General features: G+C 42.1%; 1 protein-coding gene across 1 annotated transcript in view; it reads right to left on the minus strand.

Annotated features, from left to right (window-relative positions):
* EIF2AK1 (eukaryotic translation initiation factor 2 alpha kinase 1) overlaps nucleotides 1-4531 on the minus strand; it is a 29666-nt gene extending 25135 nt beyond the window's left edge. Inside the window, exon 1 of the mRNA XM_026516282.4 lies at nucleotides 4276-4531. Coding sequence (XP_026372067.1) covers nucleotides 4276-4393 — 118 coding nt within the window. The 5' untranslated portion in view covers nucleotides 4394-4531. The remainder of the gene's footprint in view (nucleotides 1-4275) is intronic.
* Between the last annotated feature and the right edge of the window lie 8384 nt (nucleotides 4532-12915).

Consider the following 12915-nt stretch of genomic DNA (forward strand, 5'->3'; position numbering starts at 1 on the left):
ATTTCCTTTCTGACTTATAAGGTGACCAGAAAAACACCTGCACGTATGGGGGCAGGGAAAGAATGCAAAATGTGCCCATGTAATAACTTCTCTACGTAAAGACATCTGAAAGTTAAAACATGAATCACAAATTCAGATATAGTACACAGATCTGCACTACACATGACAAGAAAAAGAAAAGGCAGTAAAATTTATATAGAGTTCTTACAATAAAATGAAGCACAATTAAAACTCAAATAGGTTTAACACAACGAGTAACTAATGATATACATAGTAAAATAACTATGGTACCAGAATTTGCCATTAGACTGATAACCACCACTTCAAGCCTGGAATACATGGTATTGTTATGGGCACAGAAAAGGAGACATTTTCAATCACAGGGAGGTAAAAGTGTTTGCAACATTTAGCAACAAATATATCGTAGAACTCAAAATGCGCAAACCTTTGACTCGGCACGTCTAGTTTTTTGAAAATATTTACAAAGCACAACAAATATATATCTGTAAGATGTTCAGCATAACACTGTTTAGAATACTGAAAAGTTGGGGCGCCTGGGTGGCACAGCGGTTAAGCGTCTGCCTTCAGCTCAGGGCGTGATCCCGGCGTTCTGGGATCGAGCCCCACATCAGGCTCCTCCGCTGTGAGCCTGCTTCTTCCTCTCCAACTCCCCCTGCTTGTGTTCCCTCTCTCGCTGGCTGTCTCTATCTCTGTCAAATAAATAAAAAAAATCTTAAAAAAAAAAAAAAAGAATACTGAAAAGTTGCTAAGTTATAGACATATAACAGATTAGGCAGCTATTGGAAATTATGGTATATAAGAAGATAATCATGGGGGTGCCTGGGTGGGTCAGTCGGTTAAGCGTCTGCCTTCAGCTCAGGTCATGATCCTGGGGTCCTGGGATTGAGCCCCATGTCTGGCTCCCTGCTCAGCGGGGAGCCTGCTTCTCCCTCTCCCTCTGCCTGCCACTCCCCCTTCTTGTGCTCTCTCTCTCTCCCTCTGTCAAATAAAATAAAACAGGTTTAAAAATTAACTAATTAAAAAGATAATCATGGATAGTCCATTATCAAGTCAAAAAGGCGAGCTATAAAACAGTAATACTAATGAAGGCGAGGCTAGATAGTTTCATACAAACCAACACCACCTCTCTAGTCATCATTCTACCAAAATGTATCAAAACTTTTTTTTAATGTATTTCTTTAACCTGACAAATCCTACTCCTATAGATGTAGTCTGAGGAAAAATCAGATATCAACAAAGACTTGTATATAGGTATCAAACCCATTATTATTTCTAATGATAAAAAAGAAACCTATTTTCCAATAACTGGGCGAAGACTAAAATGACAATACAAAATGTGATGCTCTTATGAAGGCTAATTTATCATAAGAAAATGCTAATATAACATCACATTTAAAAAGCGGGACATAAAAGATTTATCATACTACTATGCTCACAATTTAAAAACATATTTCATACCTATATAAATGTACAGACAATACAAAGAACAAAACAGACAAAATCTCTGCTCCGTTTCCCATTATATATCAACAGAATTTGTACAAGAAATGAAACTAGTGGGGGTGCCTGGGTAGCGCAGTCGTTAAGCGTCTGCCTTCGGCTCAGGGCGTGATCCTGGCGTTCTGGGATCAAGCCCCACGTCAGGCTCCTCTGCTGGGAGCCTGCTTCTTCCTCTCCCACTCCCCCTGCTTGTGTTCCCTCTCTCGCTGGCTGTCTCGCTGTCACATAAATAAATTAAAAAATCTTAAAAAAAAAAAAAAAAGAAAGAAAAAAAAAAGAAATGAAACTAGTGAGCATGCTGTTTTTCAACCTGCCTGTTTGATCCTTAGTATCTAGGCATCTACCTGGCTTACAGCAGCTCTCATTAATATTTGCAAATGAAGAGACCAAATTGTTAGCAGTGAGTTCTCTGGGATGTGAATACAGGTGACTTTCCCCTCTTTTTTAGTTCCTTAAATTTTTCCAAATGATTTCTCTAAATTTTTATCTTATTTGGACAAAATCAGAAATCTTTAATCGTTTATGGTATCTTTGACAAAGAGTTTTAAATGCAAACTCAGCAAATAAATTTTCACTGGCTATGCCAAAATGTAAACAGTAATCTCTGGGTGATGAGATTGTGGTTTTTAAATTCGCTTCTTCAGGCTTTTCTACAATTTCAACATACTTTGTAACGTGAAAAAAAAAATCTTTTCAATACACTGAATTGTCAACAGTGATGAGATTAGCGTTTGGAGGGTTTTCTGCTTCTCTATGCTCATACTTTTCTGTGTTCTATAATGAGGACATTCTACTTTTCAACAGGAAAAAAAAAACAAAAAAAACCAATGATCAGAGTCAAATGAACCAACTAAACCAAGAAAATGGCCACTTTAAAAAAGAGCAGTGGACAAATACTCAAACGCAAGGAGTAAAACCGTAAGGAAATGAAAGCTAAAGCTGAGCGCTTCCCGTCTCGGTCCTGATCAAGTAAAAGAGGAAAAGTGGCTAATAGGAAAGCCGAGGTCAGGCCCTCTTATAAAAGAAGAAGAAATGAGATGACATCCTAGGTGAATTAGAGTTCTAGACTTCTGCCAACTCCGAGGGGAAGAGACAAACAGGAAAGGGATCACCTACTTCAGGCGCCTCCAGAAAGTATTCAGGGAATCTGAATAAATGGTCCATTATTAAATAAGGGAGGAACCTAAAGGATTAATCTGAGGTAAAAATTCTGAAAAACTGGTGTCAGATGAAAGAAAAAAAAAAAAACCCAGTGAGTCTGGCAATGGGCTTACTGTTGCCCTCCTGCTGCATGCTGTTCCACAGCGGGGGGAAAATACAGTAACTTTGATCAAAGTTGGTCCCTACATAACAGACTGCAGAACACAGGTTTGAGAGGTACATCTAGGTTTTGAATTTTCTGACTCTACCATAAACTGGCAAAGTGACCTCCTTGCATCATACAGACTACTGCCCAGACTACTGCTGTTTCTACATCTACTAAAAATCAAACTACATTTTTTCGTAGACCTTATTTTTCCCATAAAAAAGATAAATTATGTTGGATATTCTGGGCCTTTTTGGAAGAAAGGCCAATATGTAAACACAACAGTATTATTAGTAACCTAGCAGAAGGGAATTTTTCAAAGCTTATCTAAGATCACTCCCTTCAAGAATAATCTTTCCTTTGCAGAAAACCTTATCACAATGTGACAGCAAAGACAGACTTGCATGTTTACAGCTGAGGCTTTTCCCTTGACATAACACTTCCTGTAGTACACCGGGTTACATGTGAAAAAATCAGTTCATTAAAAAACAGTTCTCTTAAAACTGTCCTCTGTCAACGACCTATTTAAATGACCACCACGGTCTGTTTCTGTCTCCCTTTAGGGTCAAGAATTATAGACAGTATTAAGGGTGAAGATCGAAGGACTTAAGGAATAAATTAACATTTTCAACTCCGCTTGCAACTTCAAATCCATTGCAACATTTTAATATTTGTTTCATGCATCAACTGAACGCGTATTCCTTGTAATCATCCTATTCGAAGCACTATAAAGTAAAAACCTCCCTGAATCAATATTATTCATTCTTGATGGCACAATTTAGCTTTAAAAACTGCCAAAACAACTGGTAGTAATTAAAGACCCTATGAAATTTCAATAAAATACTGGATACTTTGAACTGGTTGGAGTCAATGTTTTAAGTACTCCTCACTTTATGCAGAATAACTTGCCTGACTTAACGCCGTAACCCCCAGTAACCCAAAGCCTCAAAAAATACCTGGGCATTTCTTTTCTTTAAACCGACCCACCATGAGGAGTCTTTAGCTCCCCTATCAGGGAAGCAAAAGGCAAGTGAAGCTACAAATTAAAACACTTAACCCAAACTGCTAAGCGGATAAGGTCTGCAAAGTCCCGTTCTAGAGGTTTACAAAGCTCATTCTCATCGTGTGACAAAACCACAGGGCTCGGAGCTGGAAAGCAGCCCGAGGGAAATCTTAGGACGTCCGGAGCCGAATCCGCAAAGAGGAAACCAGGGGACAGAAACAAAAACAAACGAGGGGGTCGCAGACACCCGTGTCAACCAATGTTTACCTTACCCAGACCGCCCTCCCGCCGCCCCCCGTACTGCACCGCTGGGTTGCCGGTTCGAGCCCGGATCCAGCCGAATTCGCCCCGGGGCCGCGGCGATGCTCGCTGCCTCCCTGGCCGCCCGCGAATGAAGGTGGACGGGTGCAAGGGGAGGGGCGCCGAGGCACTCCGGGTCCCTCACCATCATACTTGGGGTCCGAGCCGTCGGCCGGGAACTCGATGGCGGGCGGCGCAGGCAAAGCCTCTGCCCCGCTGCCCTCCGCCTCGCGCTCCCGGGCCCCGGAGCTGCCTCCCAGCATGACCCGCCGCGCGCGGGTCGCAGCCCAGGACTGCCTCACTCTGCACTAGTGGCACCTGCCACCGGATGCGGAAGTTGTCTCCTCACGAGGCGGAAGACGCGCCTCTGACTCCCGCGCGCCGCGGGCAGGGACAAGCCCTGCCTCAAGCTCCGCCCTTCCCCTCCTCTAGGAGGGGAGAGTGGGCGGGTCCCGTGCGGGCTCACCCTGGCGCAGGCGCGCTGGTGGGCAGCTCCCCGGGCGGTGGCTGGCGGCCGCTGGGGTATGGGTTCAGGACGCCCGCCACGCCGGCGGGGACCTCAACCTGCGCTCCCGGCCACCCTTGAGATCTTAGTACCCGCACAAGAGTCGGAGCGCTCACATCTCACGTCAAGACTCGGATGCTAATGGAAGACTCCCGTGTCTGCAGAGCTTCTAAATCCAAATACATACTTTCTGCAGATACAACAGTGACTATTTGTCATTTGTTTTTCAAAAGAAGAAAAAAGGTTCTACAAGACCTGTCTCAACAACAACTGAACCTATTTTGGTCAACCGTTAAAACAACAAAACGTGAAATACTTCGATTCCAAAGCGAATCCAACCTAACAAATATTCGCTGCTTTTAAGACTGAACTTTCCATTGAACTGATTTCAAACCTGAGACCACCTTTCCCAAGTGACTCCATCGCCACACTGTCTCAACTGTGATTTGAAGCCCTCAGCTTCAAAAATCCTCTGCCCTCTGGAAATGTCTCTAATGACTTGGTTGCCAACACAATGCTGTTGGAAATAATTCTTAGATCCCAGATCAGATAATGCAGCTGGAATGAAAAGCCTTTCAGATTTTGAGCCTCAACCCCAGTGCGATGTTGCTTAAGATGTTGCAAAAGCAGTATTGCTTAAGAATTTTATTTGAGCACAGGTTTCTTATAAAATCATACGGGATGCATTCGGCCTGATAGAAGCAATTTGGACATGGTTTATCCAAAGATTAGAGATGCCTCTTTCCCCACTATGTTCATGGGAAGAACACAGCCTTTATGGAGGGTGATTTATCTATATGTATCCACAACTTTAAACATGTAAATACTTTTGACTCATCGATTCCACTTTCAGTAATTTATTCTAAGGAACAGGTTAATGTGCAAAAAGATTTAGCAACAGTATTAATTGCAACACTGGTTATAATACCAAAAACAAGAAGACAATTGAGTAAATTATAAACATCCATACAATGGCACACTTTGCAACCAATAAAAATGTTGGTATGCAATATCCAGTTCTTGCCACTTTCCACCACCAGCAGAATGGAGAAAGCAGCAAACCCATTCAGGTAGGACTATAAATGAAGGCAACATTTCTAGAAGACAATACTCAACTAATAGTGAAAATATTTGAATAGGCATACTTTTTTTTTTTTAAGATTTTATTTATTTATTTGACAGAGAGAGACAGCCGGTGAGAGAGGGAACACAAGCAGGGGGAGTGGGAGAGGAAGAAGCAGGCTACCAGCGGAGGAGTGAATAGGCATACTTTTTAACCTACATACAGGAGTATATACAAAGGAAATAATCAGAATAGTGAAAAAAGATAAATCTACAAGAGTGATCATCAAAGTGTAGTTTATATTAGAAAAGCACTGGGATAAATCCAAGTTCCCAAATAGAAGATCAGTTGGGGTACACCCATGCAGTAAAACCTTATGCAGCCATTACAAAAACTGGGGGTGGGGGTGGGTCAGGGGAAGAGCACATTCCTCTCTTGGCTTCCATGGTATCACACAATTCTAGTTTTTCCTCTATTTTACTGGCCCTCCATCTCAGGATCCCTTTCTGGATTCTCCTTATCCAAATGCATAATTCTGAAGGGCTCTTGTCACATCACTCCAAATTCTCTCAGGAGATAACCATATGCATTGCTATCACTTTACATACCCTCTATAAGCTGACAACTCCCAAATGTATCTCTGCAGCACAGACTTGTTCTCTTGGATGACTCAAAAGCACCTCAAATTTCTGAAAGCAAACTCATGATATTCCTTCTAAAATTCGTTTTCCACTGCTTCGCTTCGTTCAAGCAGCGCACAATCCAGCCACTTGTCCATGCCTAAAACATGAGTCGGCCTTTACTCCGTAACCAGACTATATCTAGGCTGCCCACAAATTAATTAAAAAATAGAAACATGATATAACATATAAGCATGCAATATTAAACATGCAGTTAACTGGAAAGGAACCCAAACGGCCAATAAACATAGAAAAAGATACACAAAGTTTGCTAGGTACAGGTAAGTGCAAATTAAATGGTGAACTATCATCTCAAACTATTATATTTGCAAAGTTAGTCTTTCATACCAAGCGTGGGTGAGGATGTGGAGGAAAAGGAGAGATCATACGTTACTAAAGAGCTACTTAGGGATAATGAGTAACATTAAATGGTGCATACCAAGATCCACTAATCTAATTTCCATTGAGGTTCCATTTGGGCACCTCTTTTTTTTTTTTTTAAGATTTTATTTATTTATTTATTTATTTATTTATTTGAGAGACAGAGCATGCACGAGCGGGGGGGGGGGGGGGGCGGGCAGAAGGAGAGGGAGAAGGAGACTCCCCGCTGGGAGCCCGATGCCAATGGAGGACTTGATCCCAGGACCCTGAACTTGATCCCAGGACCCCAGGATCTTGACCTGAGCCAAAGGCAGACGCTTAACTGACTGAGCCACCCAGGTGCCCTCCCTTTGGACACTTCTATATGTGCCCAAGGATACATACATATGTGTATGTCCACATGCCTTATCATGAACATTGAAAACAACACGGCATAAGTTGCAGAAGGTTTTGTGATAACAATAATAATAAAATAATAATTGCTAACATTTATTGAGCACTGTGTCAGCTCTGCTCCCTCACCCTGTTTTCACAAGTGCTTTCACAAATGCTTTCACAAATGTGCTTTCACAAATGTTAATTCATTCAGTCCTCATTACAAATTTACAGGTTAGGTGCTGTAATTATCCCATTTTATAGTTGAGAACATAGAGGCAAAGAGAGCTTTTCAAATAAACAGCTTGCCTCAGGTCACACAGCCTTTTGTGTTTGGGGCAACCAGGATTTTTTTTTTCAAGTCACTTGTAATTGCTCTCTCTCTCTCTTTCTTTTTAAGCTTTATTGAGATAATTTACATACCACAAAACTCATCCTAAAATTCTTCTCGAATGTACAAATGACTGGTTTTTAGTATACTCAGAGTTGGGCCACCATCACCACTATCTGATTTTTAAAACACCTTTTGCCACCCCAGAAAGAGATTCCTTTGTGGCTGGATTTCCTTTGGACTCCCTTGTATGGTCCATCAATAGAGAAATAAGCAAATACATTATATATATATATATATATTATATTATATATATATTATATATATAATATATATTATATATGCAAATGAATATTATAGAACTGTTACAATGATTCAACAAGATTCAAGGTTCTTAGTTAAGTTAGTGCACTTCATGCAGTAGGTGAAGAAAAAAAAAAAAACAAACACACGCAAACACACACACAGGCAGTTTGGCCCTAAATTTGACCTTGTAAAGTACAGTATGATGTCATGTATGTAAATTTTTTTTTGAATACACAAAAAAGAATATTATTCTGGGACATATATTTATTGTAGAAATAGTAAAATATGGATGGGGAAGCACCCGGGTGGCTCAGTCAGTTAAGCGTCTGACTTCAACTCAGGTCATGATCTCAGGGTCTTGGGATTGAGCCCCGTATCCTGCTCCTTGAGTTCAGTGGGGAGTCTGCTTGTCCCTCTGCCCTTCCACCCACTTGTGCTCTCTTTCTCTCTCTCAAATACATAAGTAAAATCTTTTAAAAAAATAAAATAAAATAAAATAAAATAAAATATGGATGGGAATGATATCTGACTTTAAAAAAGAGATTACCTCTTGAGAGGAAGGGAGAAGAGTGGGACCAGAAATGATTCAAAATAGGAATTTAACTACATCTGTAAATGTTTTTTTTTCTTTTAAGAGAAGCACTTTTTTTCTTTTAAGAGAAGAGCCCAGGGTCCTGGGATCGAGCCCCGCATTGGGCTCCCTGTTCAGTGAGGAGCCTGCTTCTCCCTCTCCCTCTGCTGCTCCCCCCTGCTTGTGCTCTCTTGCTTTCTCTCTGTCAAATAAATAAATAAAATCTTAAAAAAAAAAAAAAGGAAAGGTTAAAAATAAATAAATAAATAAATAAAATCTGCAGGATGGGCCAGGGAAGAGCTGATGTTGCTGGTCAAGTCCAAACGCTGTCTACTGGCAGAATTCCTTCTTGCTCGGAGGAAGTCGGTCTTTTGGTTCAGGAAGTCCTTTGACTGATTGGATGAGGCACACTCAGGTTATGAAGGGCCATCCACTTTACACAAAATCCACTGATTTAAATGTTCACCTCATCAAAAAACTCCTCACAGAGACATCCAGAATAATATTTAATCAAATATCTGGCCATGGCCCAGCCATGTTGACACATTAAACATCGCAAGTCCATCCCTTGTCAACCAGGCACACGTATGCATCCTGTTATCCCATACTTAGTCCCCAAACAAAGACAGCGAGAAGGTCATACTCCTGCCTGACATGACATAACTATCCTGACCAGAACCCAAAGTGCACTACGCCTTTCCTCAGAAGAGGACGAAAGTCCTTGGGAGATGTTCACTCTTCTTGGATACCTTATAACTTAAAAACTATGATGTAAACTTAACAGTGCTTAAATACTATGATACAAAGTCAATGCATCTTATGTCACGTGATAAGAGGATAAGAGAATGAAGAAAATAAAGATATTCGGTAGATGGGTAATATGCATGCACGCACTTACACAAACACAGTCATAACAAAATAAGGAACAAATACTCATGACAGTTACAGTTCTTGTTGCTGTAATTGGTCATAAGGTTGTAGCTGGCATTTATAACTCACTACCTTCTTCCACCACCCATTCCGTATTCCCTTTGTCCTCAGCAAGCACCTCAGCTGCCCATAGTTCTTTACTTGATGGGGCAATCCAAACCTCCTTTCTTGAAGAGTATGGGCCATTAGTAGTCCTGCATAGATTGGGTTGTTGTAGTTTTCCATTGACTTTAATCATAGGGCAAGATAATCCTAAGAATCACCCTCAGGGATCTCATGTATTCCAGACTCTTTCTTACTTCCATTGTGGAAGTAAGTCCAATCTCTCCGTGGTAGTCAGGATCAATCACCCCAGCCAGTATAGTAACTCCCTTCTTTTCCTGTTGGTTTGGGGTCATGAGGAGCCTAAGGTGGCTATGTGATGGTCTTAACTTGAAGTTCAGTTGAAGCATTGTTGTGTCTGCTGGTAGAAGAAATAAGACCTTTTCGACCTCGTTTTGGAACGAAGACCTCTAAGCCAGTAGAGTATAGGTCACAGAGACAGGAAGCAAAATACTAGAGTCACTTGGGGTTAATACTGAGTAGTGCCACTCCCATTTCAACTCCTTGATTCACAGACCTGTGGATCCTGGATGAGGGAGAAACAGCACCATATATTTATTGGACACTGACTCAGAACATAAACAGCTCTCTGGAGAACCTTACCCCAGTCCTGCAAGGTGTGGCCACCTAACAGGCACTGTCACTGAGTCTTCAAACGGCCATTCCATCCAGTCAGTTGCTTCAGGAAGGTAGGAAACATGGTAAGACAAGAGACTTCCATGGGCAAGGGTCAATTGCCATATTTCATTTGCTGGAAAATGGATTCCTTTATTAGAAGCAATGCTGTGCGGAATACCATGACAGCGGATAAGACATTCTGTAGGTCCACAAAGGGTAGTTTTGGCAGAATAATTGCACACAGAGAAGGCAAATCTGTGCCTACAGTATCTATTTTAGTAAAAACAAAACACTGCTCCTTCCATGAGAGAAGTGGTCTGATGTAATCGACCTGGCTCAGCACTCCAGGGAATGATGCCATACTGGGGGTTCATTGTTGGTCTCTGCTGCTGGTAGATTGGGCACTCAGCAGTGGCTCTAGCCAGGACGGTCTTGGTGGGTGGAAGTCCATGTTGCTGAGCCCATCTATGACCTCCATCCCTGCCACCACAGCCAGTTTGCTCGTTAGCCCACTGGGTGACGACGGGAGTGGCTGAGGAAAGAGGATGACTAGATAGTATCCATGACCTGATTATGAAAATCCTCCGCTGAGATCACTCTTTGGTGAGCATTCACATGGGCTACACATATCTTCACATTTTTCACCCATCTGAAAGAGATCTAGCCAAATCCCTTCCCCAAACTTCCTTGTCACCAACTTTCCAATCATATTACTTCCAAGTCCTTGACAATCCAGCCAAATCATTGGCCACATCCCACGAAGCAGTATATAATCATGTATCTGGCCATTTCTCCTTCCAAGTAAAATGAACAATCAGATACATTGCCTGGAAGTTCTGTTCACTGGGAGGATTCCCCTTCACCATTGTCCTTCAGGGATGTTCCAGAAAAGGGCTGTTATGCTGCAGCTGTCCACTTTCCAGTGGTGCCTGCCTATTGTGCAGAACAATCTGAAAACAAGACCTGAGTCTTCCCTGTCTCTGTACAAGCTCTGATCATAGAGAACTCCCCCATGAAGCCATACACGCAGGCTTGGAAAGAGAAGGTATTGTAGCAGGAGTGGGGGGCCATGGGCATTTGAGCCATTTCTTCATGGAATCTGTGCACTTGGGGCGTGCCTGGACATGATCTCACATATACCATTTACATGATGGATGTGCTCCTGCACACACCCAACTTTATGGCTTAGCAGATCAGATAACACCCAGTTCATGATAAGCAGCTCAGGCCCTATGGTAATTTGGTGGTCCATAGTTAAGCACTCAGTCTCTACTAAGACCCAGTACCAGGCCAAAAGCTATTTCTCCTAAAAGAAAGTAGTTATCTGAAGATGAAACCAGGAGGGCCAGTTGGGTCTTGGGGTGGGTCAGCCCTTCCACTGCATTTAGAACAAAATTGAGACTCCCTGCATGGCCTACAGGGCCTTTCAAGAGCTACTCCAGCCTTCCTTGCCAGTCTCTGCTCAGGCCACTCTCGTGGTAGTCTATGGGATCACACGAATGAACAGAAAAGTAAGACCCATGACTTAAGCATTCATGAGAGGGTCAGAGCAGAGTTGGAAATTGTTCTTGTAGTTTTAGCCTCTAGAGCAGGGATGGAGTCACACAAGAAGTAGGACAGAAATGACTTAACAACTGTTGACCTTTGGCTGCATAGACGGCACCCTTACCCACTTTCTCCACCTACATTGCATGTACAGTATCGCTTTTCCCTCACAGTGAAACAAAGACAAACTCTCTAAAGGGATGGAAACTTCTTCATGGCAAGGACGGGAGTTCTCAAAGTTGATTAGAAGGATGCAATGGTGGTATTTTGTAGGTCTCTATTGCCACATCATGCCACAGACTCTCAGGCTTTTTTTGCTACAAGAGTCACAAACATCTTTCAATCTACCCGAAGTCAGAGAGCCAACTCCAGAAACCCTGAACAAAAGAGTTGGCATTCCAGAGTAGGCCTTCCTCTTTTGGGCAGTGTCTGTGTGTATGTGTATGCACAATTGCCAACCCAGTTTCTCCTCTACCAACCCCAGTACCAACCCTCCTAATCAATACCCACATGGACTTCAAAGTCAATTCTCTCAACTGGGGGGATATCAGGAAAGTCAGAGGAAGCCACCACTAGCTACCTTTAGTAATCATCGCGTTACGTGTTATGGTTACCCAACAGAAAGTAAATGCTATAAACCTTAACAGTGTAAAGTTAATGTTATTTCCATACATGTTTGGAAGTAATAAGATGGTAAGAGGTAGAAATGTGATTTTTTTTAATCTAGTGAGTAATTAAGAGATACTGTCTCAGTTGGATGGATAAACAAAGGGTTGTTTAAGAATATTACACAAGGGGGGGGCGCCTGGGTGGCACAGCGGTTAAGCGTCTGCCTTCAGCTCAGGGCGTGATCCCGGCGTTGTGGGATCGAGCCCCACATCAGGCTCCTCTGCTATGAGTCTGCTTCTTCCTCTCCCACTCCCCCTGCTTGTGTTCCCTCTCTCGCTGGCTGTCTCTATCTCTGTCGAATGAATAGATAAATAAAATCTTAAAAAAAAAATATTACACAAGGTAACTAATAATGAGTTTAGTATGTGTGTAGAACTGTGGTTGTATACATTTTATCCATTTCTCATCATCCATCTGATGTTAAGGAAATTGTATCAGTGTTTCATCCTCCAGTTTGTAGTGTTCCTAATTCCTTTATTTCTACTACAGCTTTAGCACCCTGTAGGTATCTGGTAATTATCAATGAGAGTGAGAGTTTGGGAAATGGTCTCACACTGTGGAAGCTGGCTTTCAAGATCGCCCCAGTGATCTCTGCTTCCTGGTCTTCATACCCTTTTCATGTTCCCTCTCACATTGTACTAAGGTTGGTCTGTGTGATCACTAGCATACAGCGAATAGATGGTATGTAACTTCTAAGATTAGTTTAAAA

Source organism: Ursus arctos, unplaced genomic scaffold (assembly GCF_023065955.2).
Source record: "Ursus arctos isolate Adak ecotype North America unplaced genomic scaffold, UrsArc2.0 scaffold_2, whole genome shotgun sequence".
Taxonomy (NCBI): domain Eukaryota; kingdom Metazoa; phylum Chordata; class Mammalia; order Carnivora; family Ursidae; genus Ursus; species Ursus arctos.